This window comes from Xyrauchen texanus, chromosome 25 (genome assembly GCF_025860055.1).
Source record: "Xyrauchen texanus isolate HMW12.3.18 chromosome 25, RBS_HiC_50CHRs, whole genome shotgun sequence".
In the NCBI taxonomy this organism is placed as follows: Eukaryota; Metazoa; Chordata; class Actinopteri; order Cypriniformes; family Catostomidae; genus Xyrauchen; species Xyrauchen texanus.
Genome location: NC_068300.1, coordinates 39,381,728 through 39,404,001, shown reverse-complemented (window position 1 = coordinate 39,404,001; position 22,274 = coordinate 39,381,728). Strand labels below are relative to the sequence as shown.

Below are 22,274 nucleotides of genomic sequence, written 5' to 3'. Positions count from 1 at the left end.
AGGCAAATAATAATTATGAAGGGGTAAAGCTTTCATGGTATGATTCATGGGCAATTTTCCCTCAAATTAGCAAGACCTTGTTTTAAGCATGAATATTGATTTTCCAGCATTACAATAGAGCAACATTGCTCATAACAGCTAAATATATTGCATTTACAACTGTTGACTATTACTGTTTTGGTATCTCATTGCTGTAAACATTTAATGGAAGAAATATTAGCAACTGGAGACATTAGCGTTGGGCAATTTTTAGTTAACTAGAAGAAATTCTTTGCTATTCACACCAAGTCATGATTCATTTATTCTGTGAGTAAAAACTGCTTTTATAGGCTACTGATATGTCTGGACTCCTCATCGCATGTGAGCTTTTAAAAAGCGTACTCTCTCTGAACCCCAGGACTGGTGGGGAACCATGGTGGAGAGAGACAGACTGGAATGAAAATATGAGAAAGAGTCAGTGTACCTTTGTTTCTATGATTTTTTAGCCCCTCAGGCGAGCTGTTAGTGTCCAAAAGAAAGTGACATCACTGTATTAACAACTAGTTCAGATCAGTTCTGTACACACTATGTGGATTTAAAGGAATATTTTGCATTCAATACATGCTGAGGTTGATTAAAACAGCATTTGGGTTGCCCCTCATATATATATATATATATGAGGGGCAACCCAAATTAAGTTTTAGCATATTAGTACCATCTTTTAATTTTGTTTGTTATTCTTTTATATCTTTTTGAAAATAAAACTCATTTTATTAAAAATGTGTGTTCCTTGTGACGATGAGACAGAAGAGCTCTAAAGGGGTAGGCCGAAATTCATGAATCCATCAGATGACCAGTCCCTCCAATTTACATATTTCTAATATATTGAATGGTCCATTTGGATCATTCTTTTACTGTTAAGGTGCAACTCATTAGCAGGTGCCCCGAGGATGGAGGGATGGGACATCTGATATTAATAATCACATACACCTTAAGTGAAGTGTGATCAGAAATCACCACATATTTTGGTGTCTTGTGTGAGGCCCAGTACATTTCAATTGGTGCCAGGGTGATTCTCACTACAACAAACAATTGAAACTGACATGGGCCGAAAAATACGCACACACATAGTCCAAAGAACAATTAACTTATGCACACACATACTGAAGGTGCACTAAGATGCACATTGCCGGAAACACAGAAATGGTCTAAGACATCCATTGTCCATTATCAAAGATTTCCTATGCATACGCACACAAACAATTAAAAATAGCACAGATGGGCAAAAGAATGCATCCATGGGGTGGTTGTGCTCAAAGCAACGCTGGCAGCAGCTGAATGAAAGAGAATTGCTCCTCCCTTTCAGAGTTGTAACTTGACACCATGTCTTTTAAAAGCAGCACGAGATACTGCATGTGTCTAAGATGTCTGTCTAGTGCATGAATATATTTAAAAATAATTCAAAATAGTCCAGATGGGTCCCCTTTGGTGTTCTGTTAGGAATAGTAAGCCAAGAAAAGGCCTTCTTGACATGCGCGCCAGTGGGCGGGGCCAAGGGTTTAATGACACATGTTGTGGAATGTGTAAATATTAATGAGCAATGTGTTTTAAAATGGGGTATTTCAGTTGGGTGGCAACTATAACTGCTCTTTTTAGACTGGGGAGGACGTTTTGAGCTTTACAGTATGCTTTTATAGTACAGTTACCTCATATATGTCTAAATATCAAGGGAGATTTGATTCTCCATTTCTTGACCCCTTTAAGGATTCTCTGTGCTGTGTGTATGTGGACTTTGATTGTGGCAACGTATACTGTAAAATTGACATGGAAATGCACGTTTTAATATCAAATATTACGGTTTTCATTTGCATGCAGTTTATTTCTCTTTCCGTGATAGTCTTGAAGAACCAGCAGCCTGCTAATAGCATTATGGCCCCGGCATACTCACAGCATAGTGCTAATTAGTGCTTCCCTTTGAGCCAAAAAGAAGTTCAAAACAGCTGAGCAATGCCACTGGGGAAGGTGTTAAAAGGAGCATTTAAATATGAGGATGCACAATACTACATGTAAAACAACACATATATATCATTAAAATGTGTTATCAATAACGTCATGCCTCATTCTATGAGTAGAATTCACACGAGATCAGTAAAAGATGCTTTTTAACCACTCTATGATGATTTAAAGTAATAAATATGCAGTAGATAGTGTGTAATTTGTCTTGTATACATTCTGCATTCATTGATGGCACTAACATGCTAAACGCGGCCATAATATGCACCAGTTACACTCTGTTATTGTATTTCATGATGACACTGATACTACTGCAAAGATGGATGTATAGAAGAGTGTTAATGGGCAGAATACAGACCAAAAATAATGATTAGAGAGGAATATCACACTTGAGGCAGATGTGTGAATGCCTTTCACTGCAGAAGGCACATGAGTGAAGCAGGATAAGTAGATTGAATTCCTTTAATAGACTAATTAAACAAAAAACAAAAAATTCTCATGACTTGTTCTTGGAAAATGTCTCTATGCGAACAATCGTTTGCTCCAGTTCGTTAATAACTCTTCACGCTGGTGTCTTCATGTTGACAGAACTCCAGGTAACACCTACCGATGAAGTGGACCAATGGTAGTAAGAATTTGTTTGGCAGCCGGTGCAAATGTTTTCTGAAATTTCACTCCGGCGAGCTGTTATGAGCCACCGAAACAAACTCAAAAACTGTCATTGGCCAGATTTTGATCTAAATTAAGTCACAACCATTAGTTCTTTGCTTTCATTTGAAGCTTTTCTGGGAACAGAAAAATATTTTAGGGTTTATATGTGGACTAAATAGTAGCAGTTAATGTGAAGAACTTGCTTATGAATTGCGATCTTGTGCTAGGACTTGGGGCTGATAGACCTAAATAGAAGCGTAGACCAAAATGTGAAATGGCTTCATATTTCTTGGTCATTAAACTACTATGCAGAGCAGTTATTAGATCTGAGGATCACTCAAGATGGCTGTCTGTGTAATTATTGGTTCAGCTCTGTGTTTAATATGTGTGTCAACAGACTTTGGGGGCTTAAGGAATCTGGGTTTTAGAAAGTGGGTTAAGGATGACTCGTTAAAGCATATTCATTTTTCCATTGCTCAGGAGCACTTTGTGCTGTATATCGACCTCAAATGTAGTTTCTATCTAAGGTAGCTGTTCTGGCAGCCTGGCCAATCTGGTAAGGCTGGTCTGTTTTTATGGATTTAGATAGGTTTGGGGTACTTGTCAGCTGGCAAAGCAGAGAGTGGACCTGCTAAAACCAGCTAAACACCCTACGCTTTTTCCTCAAATATCGCGACAAGCACCTCGATATTTGCTCTTTACCTTGACTTTACTTTTCTTGTCTTTATCAGCATTCTTTAAGCTTATTCAACGTGCACATCTGATTCTGTAACATTTTTTACTTAAAGATAGGAGAAAAACGCAATGATTTTAAAATCATTGTTTTCGTGCATTGTTGATTCATTTATTTGCTTGCCTTATAGTGATAGTTCACCCAAAAATGAAACTTCTGTCATCATTTACTCACCCACATGTTGTTTCACAGCTGTATGATTTCTATTCTTCTTCCATGGAACACAAAAGGTGAATTTTTGAAGAATTGTCCTTGCAACTCTTTATATAATGAAAATGAATAAGGTCTGTCACGTCAGCTTAGTCTCATGACAACTCGTAATAATTCATATGATCGTAAAAAAGGGTATGACTTTGTTTCACATAGAGAGCAACCATTCAACAAACAGAATTTCAAATCAATTCAATAATTGAATCAAGTTAAATGAGCCTCCTATCTGACACTTCATTTTAAGAAAGGAAATGTTGGCGTACAAATTTTGGTTACTCATTCCAAATAATACAAATGTCTGATGTATGTCAATAACCTGTAAAACGCTTCTCACATCTTATTTTCTTTCTTCCGTGGTACATAAAATTTATTTTGTGATTCTAAAAATCATAGCTAGGTTCAGGGTTTGGGGTTAGACCAAGGAAATATCGTAATAAAATTGTTCATTGGTTTGTTTAAAGTTGTAAATTTATATTAAGCTCATTCGTGCAATTTCGCCTACTATTATTATTATGACTTGCACTTTTCAATCAGGTTTATTATAATATGATGCAGAGTTATTACTATTATTTGAAATGCTTGTTTTATACAATAGTAATATATTTCTGTTGGTATTTCTGTTCTGTATTTTGACGGAACAATGTTAGTGCAGTCACTGCAGTCTCAGTGTGTATTTCACAGTTTACAATGATCATCATTACAAGTCTGGTGAAACACTGTCACCTCCTCAATTTCTGTGATACTATGTCGCATTTTTATATTTGTCAAATAGCATTAATCGGCTTTAAATGTTTGTATTTGCACAAATGGCTGAACATGCAGCACTTTACCTTCACAATGCATGTGAACCGCTCCACAACCACTGAATCACACCTATTGTGTTCCACAGAAGAAGAACAAATGTAATTAGCAATACTGCAGATATCATTGGATTTTGTATGAAGAATTGCTTACGTTCAGGTTAATTTATTGGCTGTATTAAATTTTAATATGAATAACTCTCTCTCTCTCTCTCTCTCTCTTTCAGTGCTTGAGGAAGTCCGCTTTTCCGCAAACGTGTTCAGTTTTGCTTCGCATCACCCAGCACGATGTCTGGCTCTTACGATGAATCCGCTGCAGCTGATGAGGCCATGGACAGCTTTTGGGAGGTGCAAACACAACTATTTCCTTCCTTTAAACGCTACACCGCCAACTTATTCAGCTTGTCATCAACAGTTGTGTTGTGTTGTTGCCAGCTCTGGTTTGAATACAGAGAGATGTTGTGTTCATAGTATCAGAATCTGCCAGAACAGTCACAATGAGCTCTATTTACATTACACTGACAGCTCTTGTGACGTTGCCAGAGCTATTTAAATCAGGATCTGGCAGCCAATACAATCTTAAAGGGATAGTTCACCTAAGAATTATTTAATTACACTCATGTTGATCCACACCTTTTTGACTTTCTTTCTTCCATGAAACACAAAAGTAGAAATCTTGATGAATGTATTGGTCAATCTTTTGCATATAATGAAAATGATTGGGGCTGTCGAGTTTGGCAATGTCAAAAAAAGCACCATAGAAGTGGTCTGTATGACATTTGCACTATAATCAAAGCCTTTTAAGCTATATGATAGCCTTATGTGAGGAACAGAGCAAAAGTCGTTGTTCACTGGTTGTTTCCGTCCACACAAAGCTCTGAAATAGACTACAAAAGTCATATGGACATCAAAAATGTTGTGTTGATGCCATTTTATGACATCATATGTCTCATGACCAAACATCATTGACGTCAAACCTGGCATAGCACGTTTAAAGGAAGCATATTTGATTTGATAGCTACAGTGAAGGGAAAGGACTCATAACATAAATCTAAGTCTGTCACACAAAGCTATCGTATATCTTCAGAAGACCTGGAATAAAGAGTCATATGGACTATTTTTACAGTACTTTGGTGCTTTTTGACAACCCCAGTCACCATTTTGTAGCGAATCAGCTCTATATTCTTCCACCATTAGGAAGCGAATCAGATCTATGAAATATTAATAATCAATCATAACTTGTTATAATCGATTATGAATATTTGGATCAGTTAATCGGGTTAACTTGATGTAGCTACATTAACATTACAACCAAATACTCGGTTCATCCCGTGAACACTCAATTTTGGTTATTAATTAATTAATTAATAGAAATGTACATTTCGGGGCAAGGGAAATGTCTTTCTTACTAAGTATTAAGAGCAAGTAGTCAAAATCTATGATTAGTGACTTTAGATATGAGCTTGAGACACAGACAACTTTACATGTGACATGAACAAGACTTTATTAACTAGACTAAACATTTAAACTACTCTAACATACATATACATACATTCATACAGTTTACCAAGGGAAAGAGGGCTGAAGCAGAATACAGGAAGGCAAGAAGTTATAGCATTGTTTGAAGTTCAGCAGATCAACAGCCTGAGCAAACCATCATATTAGTTCTGACACGCCCTTTTTAGAAAGGGGTGAGGATACTTAATGTATCAAATAATGAGACTAAGTTTGATACTTGCATGTCCCATTTGAATTAAACTGTCCTGATGCAATTTGTTGAGGCTCCAGTTGATCTTTGATGTTGTCTTGATGAGAGAGAGAACCAGTGAGAGTCAGAGGATCTTGGTGAATGGGCAGTCAAGGCCGTAGGTAGCCTGGCGCACGCTTGGGAGTCCTTGGGGCCTTCTAGTGTGGCATCATTCAGCGAGAGAGTGAGAGAGCTCAAGGCTCAGAGGGCAAGAGAGGCAGGAAGCAAGAGAGGCTAAGAGTGAGCGAGGAAGAGAGAGGGCTAAGAAGAGGATAAGAGTTGGTAAGATAAGAGATGAGAGGAAGTGGGCGCAGCAATTTTATACCCTCGGGAAACAGGTCCCACCTCTCATTGGCTCGACCAATGAGAAGGGTTTGGGTTCCAGGCGGGAATTTGGTTTATTGCTCTTTGTTGTAAAATTGCCCATTGCATGTGCAAGAAAGAAAATAGGAAATATACTTTTAATACTAATATGTTGTTGTTATCGACATATCATGTACACAGTCATTTCGATCTTCAAAATACCAAGTTATAGAGACCAAATATGCCACACATATGATTTTGGTTAACCATAGTATGCAAAGTCTGAAACATTAACCCATTAGTTTGCAAGAAAACATAGATCAAGCACATTTAAGGGAAAATGTGAGATGGCACATTAGATACATGTCAATATTTATCACATGGATATATAGAATATATATATAGGATTAACAGGGTTCATTTCTCTTTCTCAGTAAGAGAATGAAGGGAGGGTCAGCACTTCTCTGAACATTCCTTTGGAGGTCCATTACTCTGGGCAGGAGAATGATTCCTTTGTTCCGTCACGGCTCATTTGCATGTTTCTGGCTGGGTTTATGACGGTAAGAGATTTTGGGCTGAATGACTCAAAAGATGGCAAAACATAACGTAATATCATTCTACTGAAGATCTTATATTCGAATTTAGCTAGGCCAAATCGTAAGGTTTAATTTGATACCAAGAAAAGTATATTTAGTACACTTAGAAAGGGAATATACACTGAGGCTATTAAATATGAGGCCTCAGAGTTTAAAACACACACGAAACAGTTCTAACGAGTTTGATATACCTCAGAAATACACAACATACAGGGATTACACGTATTTTATTAGCAATATGCAGTTCTGTGTTTAACTGAAAAACACACACACACACACATTTTTACGTTCAAAGTTTCCCCCTTCCTGTCCACACGATAAGCACGTGGTGAGCATGCGGATGTCACATGCGGTTCTCTGTCAATAGTTCATTGTCTCTTTGTCAATACATTTATTGTGCTTGTGGAGGCTGGTTGGCGCTATTTCAGTAATTAGGGGGGTTTTTAACAGTAAGTTCTTGTTTGTTCGGGAATCTGTTAAGGCCACTGATCCTCCGCCATACCTTACAATTTACTTTCATTATATAGAAAAGACTGTCCAGTATGTTCTTCAAAAATGGACCTTTTGTGTTCCATGGAAAAAGAAAGTAGAGTTTGGCCCAACATGATGTGTAAATGATGACAGAATCTCCATTTTTGGGTGATCTATTCATAACACAATATCTGCATTCTGTCAAATAACCATAAAGCCAACTAGTGCTTAGTAAGTAGGTATTTCAGCACAGTGTCTTTGAGTCAGGCTAAATCGAATTAAGATTTAGAAAGTTACATATTCAAATGCGAGAATAAAGTGCCCTGCCAGTGTGTGTGCTACTGTGGGTCTTATTTACAGGCTGACATGAGTCATCTGAGCTTGCCTGAAGGTCAATATAGCTCAATACAAGTTTATAAAGAGCCGTAGAAGGAGAACTGTACTATAAAGGGTGGAAGGCTGAACATAAACATTCAAAAGGGAATAAAGCGTCCATGGTTGAAGTGGTGATAGAATAAACAGGGAAGTCTGGCTTCCTCGTGCAGGTCAAGGAGTAAAGAAAGGGATTGGGTCCAGGTAAAAGGGGTGCATGTGCACACCTTCTTGTTCAGGGTGCAGAGGGGGTGGCTTCTCTGGAGTGGCTCGCTTCCCAGGCCATGGCGAGTCACAAGTTAGGGGCTTGGTGTCCCGGCATCCTGGCATGAAGGCCACAATGCGTGCTTAAGTCTAGGTAGCACATCTAATTCGCCATTGAGATTCCATACCATTCCTGGATCTCGAGAACGAGAGTATGCATACACGGGGAAGAGACCTGTCCCTCTAGGAGAGGCGCGCTCTGCTTTTAAGGTGGACCTGGCTGAACCACGGCCCTTGGAAGAGGCAGACAAAGGTGATTCTAGGGAGAGGCGTGACGTTCTGTCACAAAAGGTTGTTCAGAGTGGAATACTAGCATACTCTTTACTGAATACAACCTTCTTCTTTTTTATAGTATGTGAAACCGTATACAGTAGGCAAGCACAATATTTGAAGGTTTAAACGTGAACTTATAGGTGAGATTTTTTTGGTCCAGTATTGCAGTTTTACTCAAGAAAATGAACAGTATATTTGAGAAATATGGTTAAAATGATGAACACTAACATGAGATCAAGACTTCCAGGGTTTCGCAAGCCCTTTTGACATTTAATCAAGCAGGATATGAACTATAGGGGACCACTTTATATTAGTTGTCTTTAACTACTATTTACTACTAAGCATTTGATACAATGTACTTATTTGTTGTTGCTTTGTACTTGCATCTATTGATACAGTGCTACCCTTACCCTATAACCCTAAACCCAGGGCTGGAGTTGAGGGGGGATGCTATCCCCCTTGTTGAAACAAATGGCAAAAATCATACCCTTTGTAAAACTTACCATCCCTTACCATCCCCTTTAGACTAATTGTATCATGTGTCATTGTGTCAAGTAAAATATTTTAATAAAATTTGTAAATAGTTAATAGTGGACTTTAAATAACTGCGATTATCCGAGCCGAATGGATTTGAAATCAAAGTGTTTTTATTGTCATTTTTTACAGTAATATTAAAAGAGAGGAAAAAAGCAAACAAAAAACAAACAAAAAATTTCCCCAATCCCAGCCCAACAGAGCCCCAGGTTCCACCACAGATATAGATATACATATATATACACACACACACAATGTATGCATAAATACATATAGAAAAGACAAATATACTGTAGATATATTACATTTTAAATAGATTTTTTAATATATATATATATATATATATATATATATATATATATATATATATATATATACACTCACCTAAAGGATTATTAGGAACACCATACTAATACTGTGTTTGACCCCTTTCAGCCTTCAGAACTGCCTTAATTCTACGTGGCATTGATTCAACAAGGTGCTGAAAGCATTCTTTAGAAATGTTGGCCCATATTGATAGGATAGCATCTTGCAGTTGATGGAAATTTGTGGGATGCACATCCAGGGCATGAAGCTCCCGTTCCACCACATCCCAAAGATGCTCTATTGGGTTGAGATCTGGTGACTGTGGGGGCCATTTTAGTACAGTGAACTCATTGTCATGTTCAAGAAACCAATTTGAAATGATTCGAGCTTTGTGACATGGTGCATTATCCTGCTGGAAGTAGCCATCAGAGGATGGGTACATGGTGGCCATAAAGGGATGGACATGGTCAGAAACAATGCTCAGGTAGGCCGTGGCATTTAAACTATGCCCAATTGGCACTAAGGGGTCTAAAGTGTGCCAAGAAAACATCCCCCACACCATTACACCACCACCACCACCAGCCTGCACAGTGGTAACAAGGCACGATGGATCCATGTTCTCATTCTGTTTACGCCAAATTCTGACTCTACCATCTGAATGTCTCAACAGAAATCGAGACTCATCAGACCAGGCAACATTTTTCCAGTCTTCAACTGTCCAATTTTGGTGAGCTCTTGCAAATTGTAGCCTCTTTTTCCTATTTGGAGTGGAGATGAGTGGTACCCGGTGGGGTCTTCTGCTGTTGTAGCCCATCCACCTCAAGGTTGTGCGTGTTGTGGCTTCACAAATGCTTTGCTGCATACCTCGGTTGTAACGAGTGGTTATTTCAGGCAAAGTTGCTCTTCTATCAGCTTGAATCATTCGGCCCATTCTCCTCTGACCTCTAGCATCAACAAGGCATTTTCGCCCACAGGACTGCCGCATACTGGATGTTTTTCCCTTTTCACACCATTCTTTGTAAACCCTAGAAATGGTTGTGCGTGAAAATCCCAGTAACTGAGCAGATTGTGAAATACTCAGACCTGCCCGTCTGGCACCAACAACCATGCCACGCTCAAAATTGCTTAAATCACCTTTCTTTCCCATTCTGACATTCAGTTTGGAGTTCAGGAGATTGTCTTGACGAGGACCACACCCCTAAATGCATTGAAGCAACTGCCATGTGATTGGTTGATTAGATAATTGCATTAATGAGAAATTGAACAGGTGTTCCTAATAATCCTTTAGGTGAGTGTATATACTGTATATATACAATGCAATAATGCATTGTATTGCAGAATACAAAAAAAGGAGGGTGGGACGGGGATTATTGTTGAAAATTTAGAAAGACAAAAGGATCCATTTTTCCCACATATGAAAAGACAAGCTGCCAAATATTATAACATTTTTGACTATTGCCTTTGACCAAATTATCACAGTCCTGTCACTTTGTCAGGTTGGGTTTTTGTCTGTCTGGACCGTGACATCATCACCCCATGTTCTATCTTGTGTTTCGTGGACATTCTTTGTTTGGGTGCACGGGCCTGGAGTTACTGATGTGCACTCTTAGGTAAGTTTTTTCGTGTCGGGAGCATGCCGTCTGGATCCTGACATCCTGTCTGGTTTGGTTTCAGTCTGTGTCGGGATCCGGACACTCATGCTATTAAAAAACAAAAAAGCCAAGGTAGTGAATAGTATCTCAAAAGCCCTGACTTCAGTCTGATAGAAAATTTGTGGGCAGAACTTAATAAGCATGTGTGAGCAAGGAGGCCTACATCCTGACTCAGTTATGCCAGTTCTGTCTGGAGGATTGGGCCAGAATTCCAGCAACTTATTGTGAGAAGCTTGTGGAAGGCTACTCAAAAATGTTTGACCCAAGTTCAACAATTTAAAGGCAATGCTACCAAATACTAACAAAGTGTATGTAAACCCACTGGGAATGCGATGAAAGAAATAAAAGCTAAAAAAATAATTCTCTCTACTATTATTCTGACATACACATTTTTAAAATAAAGTAGTGATCCTAACTGAACTTATACAGGGAATTGTTTCTATGATTAAATATCTGGAAATGAAAAACAGCACACACACACATCATCAAACTCCTCCCCGCAACTGTAGTCAGTGCCTATATCTTCTAATTCTCCAGCAAGTGTAGACTTAAACTCAGACCACAAGAGTGAAAAAATATCCACTTTTAGTGAGGTGATGAGTTCAGCCTGTTGATCAGCCATCTCTGCTTGCTTGTTCGCCTTTGAGTCGCGATGGCTAGACATATATGCACTTTTGCTTTATAGGCATATTGACGAAGTCTTCTGGCCATTTACGTCAAAAAGTCAAAACATTTTGTAAAAAAACAGAGATGGTACATTTGACAAATATATTGTTCTATAATATGAGCACAGAGCACCGAATTATGCACTTTATTCCTCTAATTTCAGCAGAGCTCACTGAAATGAAACTCACTAGTGAAGTGCATATAATGACCACGTATAGCTTTTGCATTTATAGAATATGCAGGGTCAAACAAATGACAGCTACAGTGACAGCTATGTCTTTTCTTTAATGCATATAATAAACCAAAAAATACAAGAGACTGGAAAATATAGGCAAACAATATATAGTCATAATAATGTATTTATTTGTTTAGTACGTTATATCAGTCAAAACAATATTTTATACTTACAAAAGTTATAAGGACAATATTGTAAAGGAATGGTATGCAGAAATCCCTGTCATGTGGCATGTGAGGCATGCATGAAGTAATACATTATATGTCCATTTTTGGCTTTACAAATTATAACAGTGTCCTCCCTCTTCAGGATGCATGTAACTTATACATATGAGAGTATTATAGCACTTTAGCACATCGGAATGCATAAATCTGGTGCAAAATGGACATGAATGACAATTCTTTGTGAAGAAATGTTAAGAAAACAAATGAGAATTCATCAATATTTTTCTAAATGTTCACAATTTTGGATTTAACATTCTACTGGATGTCAAGAGAAATAATTAGGAGTTTACACTAATGGGTATGTGTGTCATTATTACGATTTCATTTTCATAACTGTGAAATGCCGCCAGCAATCCTTAACTCCACCATCCCCAATTCGACCTCTGCCTCAACCTAACCCTACCCCTAAATCTACCTGTACCTCAACCTTAATAGCAGCAAATGTGAATCTTGTGAGAATTTTGCAAAACAAGATAGTAGTACACAGAAGTAAATTGTATTGTATGCATTTGAAAGTTAGTACATAGTATTTAAAGATATCTAATATAAAGTCGGAACAATTATTCTGGGCATAGATATAGATATAGATATAGATATAGGCTGGGTTTCCCAAAGCACTTAGTAGAACGTTAATAGCACTTATGTAGAACATAATCTATGGTGTGTTTCCCAAAAGCATCTATGACGAGGAAGAAGGCGAGGCCGGGCCGTAAGTGAGCACGGCCGCCCCCCAATCGGGCTAATCAGCCAAGGAGAGGGATAAAGCCGAGGCGGATGCGGCAGTTCGAGAGAGAGAGTGCCACATGTTGCTGTCGTGTGTGTGTGTTCGTGTTTTATGTCTTTTTGTTTAAGTTTTCATTAAAATATTGCTTTGATGCTTTGTCCGGATCGCACCTCCTCCTTGCCCATCCTTTATACGGTTACAGCATCGTAGTCTAAGTAAAGGAATGAGAGCTTTGAACAGCTTGTAAGTCCATCAAGTGCAGCTCTTTCAGTTCATCAGAGACAAAGGGGTATTTAATACATTTTATTAATATATTTTGATCATTGGAAAGCTATTGTACACCATTTCAGAGTATAAAAATGTGTTGTTGGAGAAAACTCACCATAGACCATATAGTGCCCTTGCTGTAATGTTGAGAATGTGTAGCTGCATTGTGTTATGAGACATTCCAATGTGACAATGAAATCAACAGTGAAATCGAGCTTGCATTGCAAGCGTAGAGGATGTTTTGGCCCTTAGGCTACGTGAGAGCCCCTTATTGTGATTCACATTACATGCTTTTCTTGTGTCACTTTCATTAATCTCTATGAAGTTGAGTATCAATATATCTGAAACCCATCTTACAAAAGCCATCATCAGTTTCGGGCCTTGATAAGGTCCATACAATGTCCATGCTTGTCAGTATTTCTGCATTATTCATATTGTTTAGAAGACAAACTCCTTTAAACAACTTTAAACCGGACAGCTCCCGTAAGGAAGCACTTAAGTTTTACTTTATAATGAGGGAAAAAGGTGTGACGTTACGTTAGTTAAGATGATCTTAAAAGTTGCAGCGTTATTGGGAAACCCAGCCATACACAATTCAAATTTATTGGCATTTTTACTCATTGTAATTCAGTTGTTGAAATCAAGGACTGATATTTGTACTACAATCTAATTATTGATATCAAAAAATTGAACTTGTTAGATATTTATTAATTATATCTGCAATTGTGTTTTCAAAAGGAGGTGATGACATTGTGAAATTCGACTAGATATAAATAAATATGTTTTTTACTAGTTGAAATTATTATTTTTTTAATATCTACAATGGGTAATTCAGCAAGCAATGATGTCATTTTTTATTTCAAGAGTTAACATTTTACTAGTGCAAACATAATTATGATATCAAAAATGAGCATTTTCACAAGTATTAATTTAATTGCTGATATCAAAATGGGAAAATGGAATTATAGATATTAATCATCCATATCATGTCCATGATTAAAAGTCAATTTGGCTTGCCATAGTATTCAAGGCACTTTACCATACACAAAATACTGTATATCTAAACAAAAACAGCTAAACAAACAATATAACAAACACAATATACATATTCAAATCAATATCCATCCATCCATCCATCGTCAACCGCTTATCCTGTGTACAGGGTCGCGGGGGGCTGGAGCCTATCCCAGCTAACATTGGGCGAAAGGATTCAAATCAATATTTATTTGGAAAATATTTTGGAGTTTTTTGGTTTTTAGTCCATGTCTCTTAGCTTTGAAGCCATCTCTGTGCTAGTGTACTCCTAAATGTTGACAGATATAAGCAGATATAGATATGTCAAATTTACAATCTTTCTCTTCCACGTAAACAAACCAAAAAAATGTATGACTCATTCACTCACAGGCATATTCCAATTTTTGTCCAATAAAATGCTCTCTAGAATTTGTACAGACTAATGATAGCAAGTAGCAAATCATGGGTCATTGCTGTGACATAAACTAAAGCCTTTTGGTTATTTATAAAAAGGGCGAGCCCTTCGATGTCCCACTATGTTGGTTAGGACCAGTATGTGTGTGATCCACTAGTCAAAACAGAATGAGTATGAGTGTAAAAAAGTATTCATGGATATGTTGTCATGTAAACACTAATATTTAATACAAAGATCGTTTTGTTCATGAACTGAAGTGTGTATAACTGTAGTAAAGCTTTGTGGATATATCGTGTCTTTCATCCTTTTAAACCTGTCTGGGTCAAGTTATCTAGTGCATGTGTGTGTGTGTGTGTGTGTGTGTGTGGGTGTGTGTTGTTTTTGTGATGTCAGTGTTAGTGCATTGAAGCGCAAGATTAGCACGCTAGGAGAAAGTGGACACAAAGCTGCGGCGGTCATTGCATAACTCCACATGCACAACAATGAGTCCCATCCCCCTCTCATCTCATCTCATTTCTCAGTGCTCTCTCACGCCACCTGCAAGCCCCGGGGAGAGAACATTTGTGGTATAGAAGGAAACCAGTAAACATTTTTTCCAATGGGTAATTCGACTATTTGGTATTTCATGTCAAACTATCCTGGCTGAAATGTTTTTTTTTTTAAATAAATAAATACAAATTAATAAATAAAATTAAAATAAAAAATATTTATGTCTCAATATTACGGAGTAAAGGCCTGTTCAAACCAAATCCAAGATGAATTTGTGAGACAAAGTGCTGATGAATTCTATTCGAGCACTATTTTGCTGTTCAGAAGCATTAAAAAGGGTTCCTGTAGCTCAACTGGTAGAGCATGGCGCTAGCAATGCCAAGATAATGGGTTTGATTCCCAGGGAATGCACAACCTGATAGAAACATACACCCTCAATGCACTGTAAGGCACTCTGTTTAAAAGTGTCTTCTAATGCATACGTTGTAAATGTAAATGTTACAATAGCTGTAAGTCTGTTTGGCTAAAGATTCTTTTTATGTGATATTTTACTAAGAGGTTAATCTAAACGATTTGACTATCCTAACTGCTATTTTTAATGCCATGAGAATAAGGGCGGCTGTGGTGGCAATTGTTTACCGCTGCGGTGATAAAGGATCAATCAATGGTGGTTGGAGGGTGGGGGAAGTTGTGCATGCAAATTACACATTTATTGTGGATCAAACTTTAAAAAGTTCATCATTAGAAACAAAATACAAATGAAATCCTTTGTTCTACTAAAAAACATTTTTTAAAAGAAAAACTTTTTCAGTCATAGTTTTGTGAGGATTTTTCCCATCTAAGCAGTATGTCGTGGGATGAAAGTGCTGATCCCGGTAAAAGGAAAGTGCTTTTTAATCACCTATTTTCAAACGCATCATACGTATATAAGAGATTAATCCACTGTCAACAGTATATATATATATATATATATATATATATATATATATATATATATATATATATAAAATATCAAAACCTATTGTCTGCAAGGATTTAATGGAGAGAATGCATAATGGAGCTTGACTTTTAGATACAGTGAATAAAGGGGCGCAAGCCCCTGAAGTATGTAAAAAATTTTAAAGGAATATGTCCCTAGAATGAAGAATCCACAAAACCATTAGTAAGTATCTAATACTTTACTCATTATATTACATTATTCAGGAATTGATTTCAAGTTTTCGCAAGGTCTTATATTTAAGTATATATATTTACATGCATAACCTCTGGTGCCACTCTACCACTGTGGTGGGGCGGTTGTAACGGTGATGCAAATGAGAATATAACAGGCACAGTGATATACATATAAAATAATGTACATTAAGACAAAACACTAGGTATATTACACTGCCTGTCCAACCCATTATTAAAACCTTGAAGGATAGTGGTGAACCGTCAGATTCGCAGAAGAAATGTAGTCAGAAAATAAATCTTGAATGATCGTGATAGGAGATCACTAAAACGCTTGAAGTCACATCGTAAAAAATCGACAGTAGAACTCACAGCCATGTTTAATAGTGAAAGTAAGAGCATTTCCATGTGCACAATGTGACGAAAACTAAACAGCTGTGTGGCCACAATAAAGCAATTTGTTAGTGAGGCTAATCGAGAATTTTTTTTATTTCAATTTGCTAGGGAGCATAAGGATTGGACTGTGGACCAAAAGGTCATGTGGTCTGATGAGTCCAGATTTACCCTGTTCCAAAGTGATAGGCGTGTCAGGGTAAGAAGGGATGCTCATGAAGCGATGCTCCCGTCATGTATAGTGCCCACTGTACAAACCACTGGAGGCAGTGTTATGATCTGGGGTTGCTTCAATTGGTCAGGTCTAGACTCAGCGATGTTATATGTTGACCTTAACCCCATTGAAAGTCTTCAGTATGTCCTGTCATCAATACAAGATCTCGGCCAAAAATGTACACAACTCTGGATGGAAATAAATGTTGTGATGTTGCATAATGTTGTCAAAACAATGCTACAATGAATGCGAGCCGTAATCAAAGCTAAAGGTGGTACAACGAAATATTTTTTCTATATATTTTTTTGGCTAGGCAGTGATTAAAATATTAGGTATCAGAACATTATATAAGTATACTAAAAAGGAAGAATGTGTTTGCAACTTGCTGCATGTTTGCATTGAATTCAGTGTTTTTGTGCCTGAGACGAGTCTCAGCTGCGTGTCCAATGTCGAAGTTTTCCAGTTGATTAGTGCCACCAATGTGATGGATTGTGCAGATGCAGCAAAAATGACAAAAAAAACTCTTATTTCATTGGTCAGTTATTTATTTTGTAGTCCAAAGAGAGAAAAAAAATCACTGCTGTCTGCTTTCCTTAAAAAAACACTTTTGGATTGTCGGTGGACGATTTGTCAGATCAGGTGTGAATAGCGCCATAGGAATCCATTGTTCCTATTCAAAACTTGTACGCAAAGAAAATTTGTGTTGTTGGTCTCACAAATATTTTTTTTTATATATGTTTAAATAAAGGTACTTTTCTAGTATCAACATTATTTGTTCTTCAGACCTTTGTTTTATTGGACAAGAAAGGAAATTGTATCTAAAAGGATATTTAATACTTCTGCACTCCAACTTTGAAAAACAACACAAAAACATGTTGGTAGTGTTTTTTTTTTTTTTTTTCTTGGTCAATCTTTGGAATCTCTGCATAAAAAAGTACCTCTAGTTTTGCTTAAAAGCTGCAGTTTTTGGGGTTACAATTAACAATATTCATTATTGAGTAAGTACATTCCAAAATCAGTGTTCAAAACCACGTCCTTGTCTTACCCCGATTCACTCTGGTAAGCCTACAATAATAATTTTTATTTGGAGCTTTCAGGTCGGATTTGAGACCAAAATCACAGGCATACGTCATTCGTCCTTGCGTGTTTAAGTCATGTCCGCTTGGAAAGCTATGGTGGTCGCAATACAGTACAGCAGCGGCAGGAGATCAGTGTCCTAATGTATGTTTAACTGTTAAATGTTTTAAAGTTGTTAACCTGCTATAATGCTTAGATATGTTTTCTGGTTGGGTTGTCATGCTTTAATGAATCGAACATTACTCATGTGTTTACCGATCAAGGTGTGTTTAATAGGTTCGATCTTCTGTTGAAGTTACTGTATCATGTATACTAATACTTATGATTTCTATGTATTTTATAACATTGCTACAGATTCGAGATTCCCTAAGTGTGTGTGTGCCGCTGTTTTCTTACTTCTTTTACCACGGTCACAGAAATGCACAAGTTGTTGTCACTGTCCATTGCACTTTTAGCAGACAGTGTTTTTAAACAGAGTGGACAATTTCAATTGGCATCTAAAAGCCACTATATGTACAAGGCAATGTCCCATGAATGTATACTCATCTCAAGCACAATAATGGATATATTCATTTGTTTAGCATCTAACCATCTCTCTATTAAGTTACTTCCAAAGAAATGATAAAAAACTGTTTATTATTGTAATTGTTATATTGTATATTATAATATTAAAATATATTGCAATTAATATATATATATATATATATATGCTCAGCATCTGCGTACAGTCGAACGCAAGCCTGTCAAAGTATACTCCATTTGACGGTGCGTCCATATACAGGCATTTTGCAAATGCGCTACGACTGCTATGAGATGCCAGACAATTTCTCTTCAGGAGTTTAGACCCATAAACATGTCTTTATATTCCGTCAGACTCGAGCTATACAAATGCAGGTATCTCAAGACCTCCTCGCACACACACTTTTGACATGCATATCTACTGTTTAACCTTCGTCTCCTGTTTTTTACTGGCGATAATGTCTTCTAGTGTTTCATCGTGACAGTAATGGCTCATATGTGAGTGTTGTCACCTTGTGGATCCACTAATTCGTGCAAATAATTCCAGGCGCATGTGCAGGTGGCACATTCAAGATGCGCGGTTAGATAAATTGGGCTGTGCGTGTTCAGTGCTCTAGCACTTTGCTGATGACCAGATTTGCATCATACATCCTGTTCTGACTAAAGTGTTCGTTGGGCTTAACCTCAAACCATGAGATTCATCCACGCAGAAGAGCAGTGCTGAAACACGACTCACGTAAAATGTTCGCCTGCAAGTTACTTGCAATTTTACGTAAAAAAAAAAACGCCCGTAGTGCAGCTTTACTAAAATGACATTTAATTAAATTTGTGTCCTTAATATTTGATTGGGCAGTAACCATTTTTAAATGCAATAAGGCACTAATTATTAATAAAAATGTCTTTAACTTATTAAAGAATAACAGTATCACTTTATATTAATGATTCCTTTGAATTGAAAAGGGGTTCATTAATGACTAAAATGATTAACAATTGCATTATAAATTACTGATATGCATATATAACAGCATGCAACAACAGGGTGACTTTCATGCAATGCCTGCCAAATAGTGAGCCAGTATACCTCACGTTATAAATGCTTAATAACACATATTCAACATTAGTAACCAATGATAATGTACCTTAATGTAAAGTAGACACATGTACTTAAAAAGTTTCCAACATTAGAAACCTATGCACATCAAGTTCAGTGTGGTTTAATGGTCATCAGGCTTTATTATATGATATACTGTGAATGCACATGAAGAGCTGAAAAGTGGACTTTTAGGTAACTTTGGGTAAATAGGACTAGGTTAGTTTGGATAGCACTCGGAGTAGCACTGTTCATTTGACATCAACGTGACAAGAAAAGTGACAACACATAACAAGTGAGAATTATGTTTTTTGGTACAAGTATGAATAAGTGCAATATATAAATTAAGCATTTATTAAGCATTTACATGTTCGCTAAAATGATCACTATTCGGCAAGTATTGCATGAGGCACTGCATTTGTGTTGTTATAACTGTTATAATGCATATGTAAATGAGCTATTAATCATTTATGATCCCTTTTATAAACCCTCAACAAACTGGTTTATAACCAATGTAAAGTGTTACCAGAAGAATTCAACAAAAATGCATAAAGTAAATGAAGTCTCACTTTTGAGCTATAGAATAGATAATAATTCTGATTGAGAAGGATTGAGTATTATGTCGGCTGATCTCTTCCTCTTCACCTAGGTGGGAAATTATAAGCGTGCTGTCAAGAGAATTGACGACGGGCATCGACTTTGCAATGATCTCATGAACTGCCTTCAGGAACGTGCCAAGATTGAGAAATACTACAGTCAGCAGCTCACAGAGTGGTCCAAGAGATGGAGACAACTTATTGAGAAAGGTTCTGTCCAGAGAAAGTCCTGTAGATTCTGTTCAAGCTGCATCACCTCAAGAATGATTAAAGAGACAAAAATTATCTTTTTTTCCAGTAAAAACATCGAACCATCCTTAAAATATGATAAATGTTCCTACACAAAATCATTTGTAAAGGATATGATTTGTAGTGTACATTTGTGGGTGTGGCCTGTACTGTATATGTTATATTGATATATGTGTGTTTTGTGAATGACAGGGCCGCAGTACGGTTCTGTGGAGCGAGCCTGGTTAGCCATGATGACAGAGGCTGATAAGGTGAGTGAACTTCATCAGGAGGTGAAGAACGGACTCGTGAATGAGGACATTGAGAAGGTGAAGAACTGGCAGAAGGACTCGTACCACAAACAGATAATTGGTGGATTCAAGGAAACCAAAGAGGCTGAGGAGGGTTTCAAGAAAGCACAGAAACCCTGGGCTAAGAAACTCAAAGAGGTACAGTTGTGCCCATCGGGTCCATTTCACCATATACTTATCTTAAAAATGTACTTTAAAAAATAAACACAGACAGCACAGGTCTTGCTCTTGCTTGAAGACATTGAAGTCTTTATTGAAGTGTAGCAGTGACGGAGTTCAAACCTTTTAACTGGTTTGTCAATTGGTTTACCGCCCACAACGTACATGTATATATATATCCAGTCATTCATGAACATGTTTTACTTTTAAATAGATGTACTTGTGGGGTAGACATATTACATATGTATTATTCCGTATAATAGCTTATTTAGTCAAGTTCAACTATCCAGCTGCAACAGTTTGTTGTATTGCAGTTAGTTAATTGTCACATGTCTGCCTGCCACAGATGGATTCGGCAAAAAAGACCTACCACATGGCCTGTAAGGAGGAGAAACTGGCCGCAGGTCGAGAAGCAGATGCATCGGTCACCCCTGACCAGCAGAAGAAACTGCATGAGAAGACAGAGAAATGCAAACAAGACGTACAGAAGGTGAGAAAATCTAAAGAAGCAATAAAAAATGATGATTAGAAAGTTCTTACAAATGTAAGTATTATTCAAGGCCATTCAAGATGATCAGTTTTCTAGTTCTTATTGACGTTGGTAAAACTGAGAGGTGAGGAGTGAAAGTGTGATTTATGGGCGGGGTTGGGAAGTAACAGAATACATACGGGATTACATATTTTAAATAAAACATTTTAGTAACTGTATTCCTCTACAGTTACAATTTAAATCATTGGTAATCAGAATACAGTTACATTCAAAAATGATTTTGACTACTGAAGATTACTTTCCAATTCATTGTTATTAGTTTCATGTAGTATTTAGTCTATTTAGTAAGAACAAAATGTATTAGTATAAATGATGCGATCAGAAAAATATGTCATTGTGTAAACTCTGTGAGGTTTTGAAGTAAGTGTGGATCAGCAGAACATTTTAACCTTGTGTAAATTGTCATGTGAACATTTAGCTTCATGCTAAGCTAAAATATTATTTCTAGCCCTTTTGCAAGCACCAGTTACCAGGCACAATTATATTTTTTATACCAAGAAAATTCACATTAGATCATATTTTCCCTAGTAAGACATTTGTTGTTAGTGTAACTAATATATATGTATAAATGTATTACTTATAGTCAAAAGAAGTAAAAAAAATCTGCCAGTGCTGAAGAAGTAATCCAAAGTATTTATATTACGTTATTGACTTTGAGTAACAGAATACATTACAAAATACAGTAACACTTTATAATAAATACATGGTTAAATAGTATTAGTAAAGCATTAGTGTATAGTTAATTGATCATTAATACATTAACACATTAATAAGATACGTATAAATAGTGTTATTTGTTTATATTCTCTTTAGCAAATTATATACGCTGATCAGCCACAACATTAAAACTACTGACAGGTGAAGTGAATAACATTGATTATCTCCTTACAATCACACCTGTCAAGGGGTGGGATATATTAGGCAGCAAGTGAACAGTCTGTTCTTGAATTGCATGTGTTTGAAGCAGGAAAAAGTGACTTTGAGTGACTTTGACAAGGGCCAAATTGTGATGGCTAGACGACTGGTTAG

The 22,274-nt window shown here is 37.0% G+C and overlaps 1 protein-coding gene across 1 annotated transcript in view; it reads left to right on the top strand.

Moving 5' to 3' along the window:
* Window positions 1–22,274, top strand: part of LOC127618721 (protein kinase C and casein kinase substrate in neurons protein 1-like) — a 73,622-nt gene that overhangs the window by 40,682 nt on the left and 10,666 nt on the right. Inside the window, exons 2-5 of the mRNA XM_052091331.1 lie at window positions 4,614–4,734; window positions 20,051–20,207; window positions 20,439–20,674; window positions 21,042–21,185. Coding sequence (XP_051947291.1) covers window positions 4,675–4,734; window positions 20,051–20,207; window positions 20,439–20,674; window positions 21,042–21,185 — 597 coding nt within the window. The 5' untranslated portion in view covers window positions 4,614–4,674. The remainder of the gene's footprint in view (window positions 1–4,613; window positions 4,735–20,050; window positions 20,208–20,438; window positions 20,675–21,041; window positions 21,186–22,274) is intronic.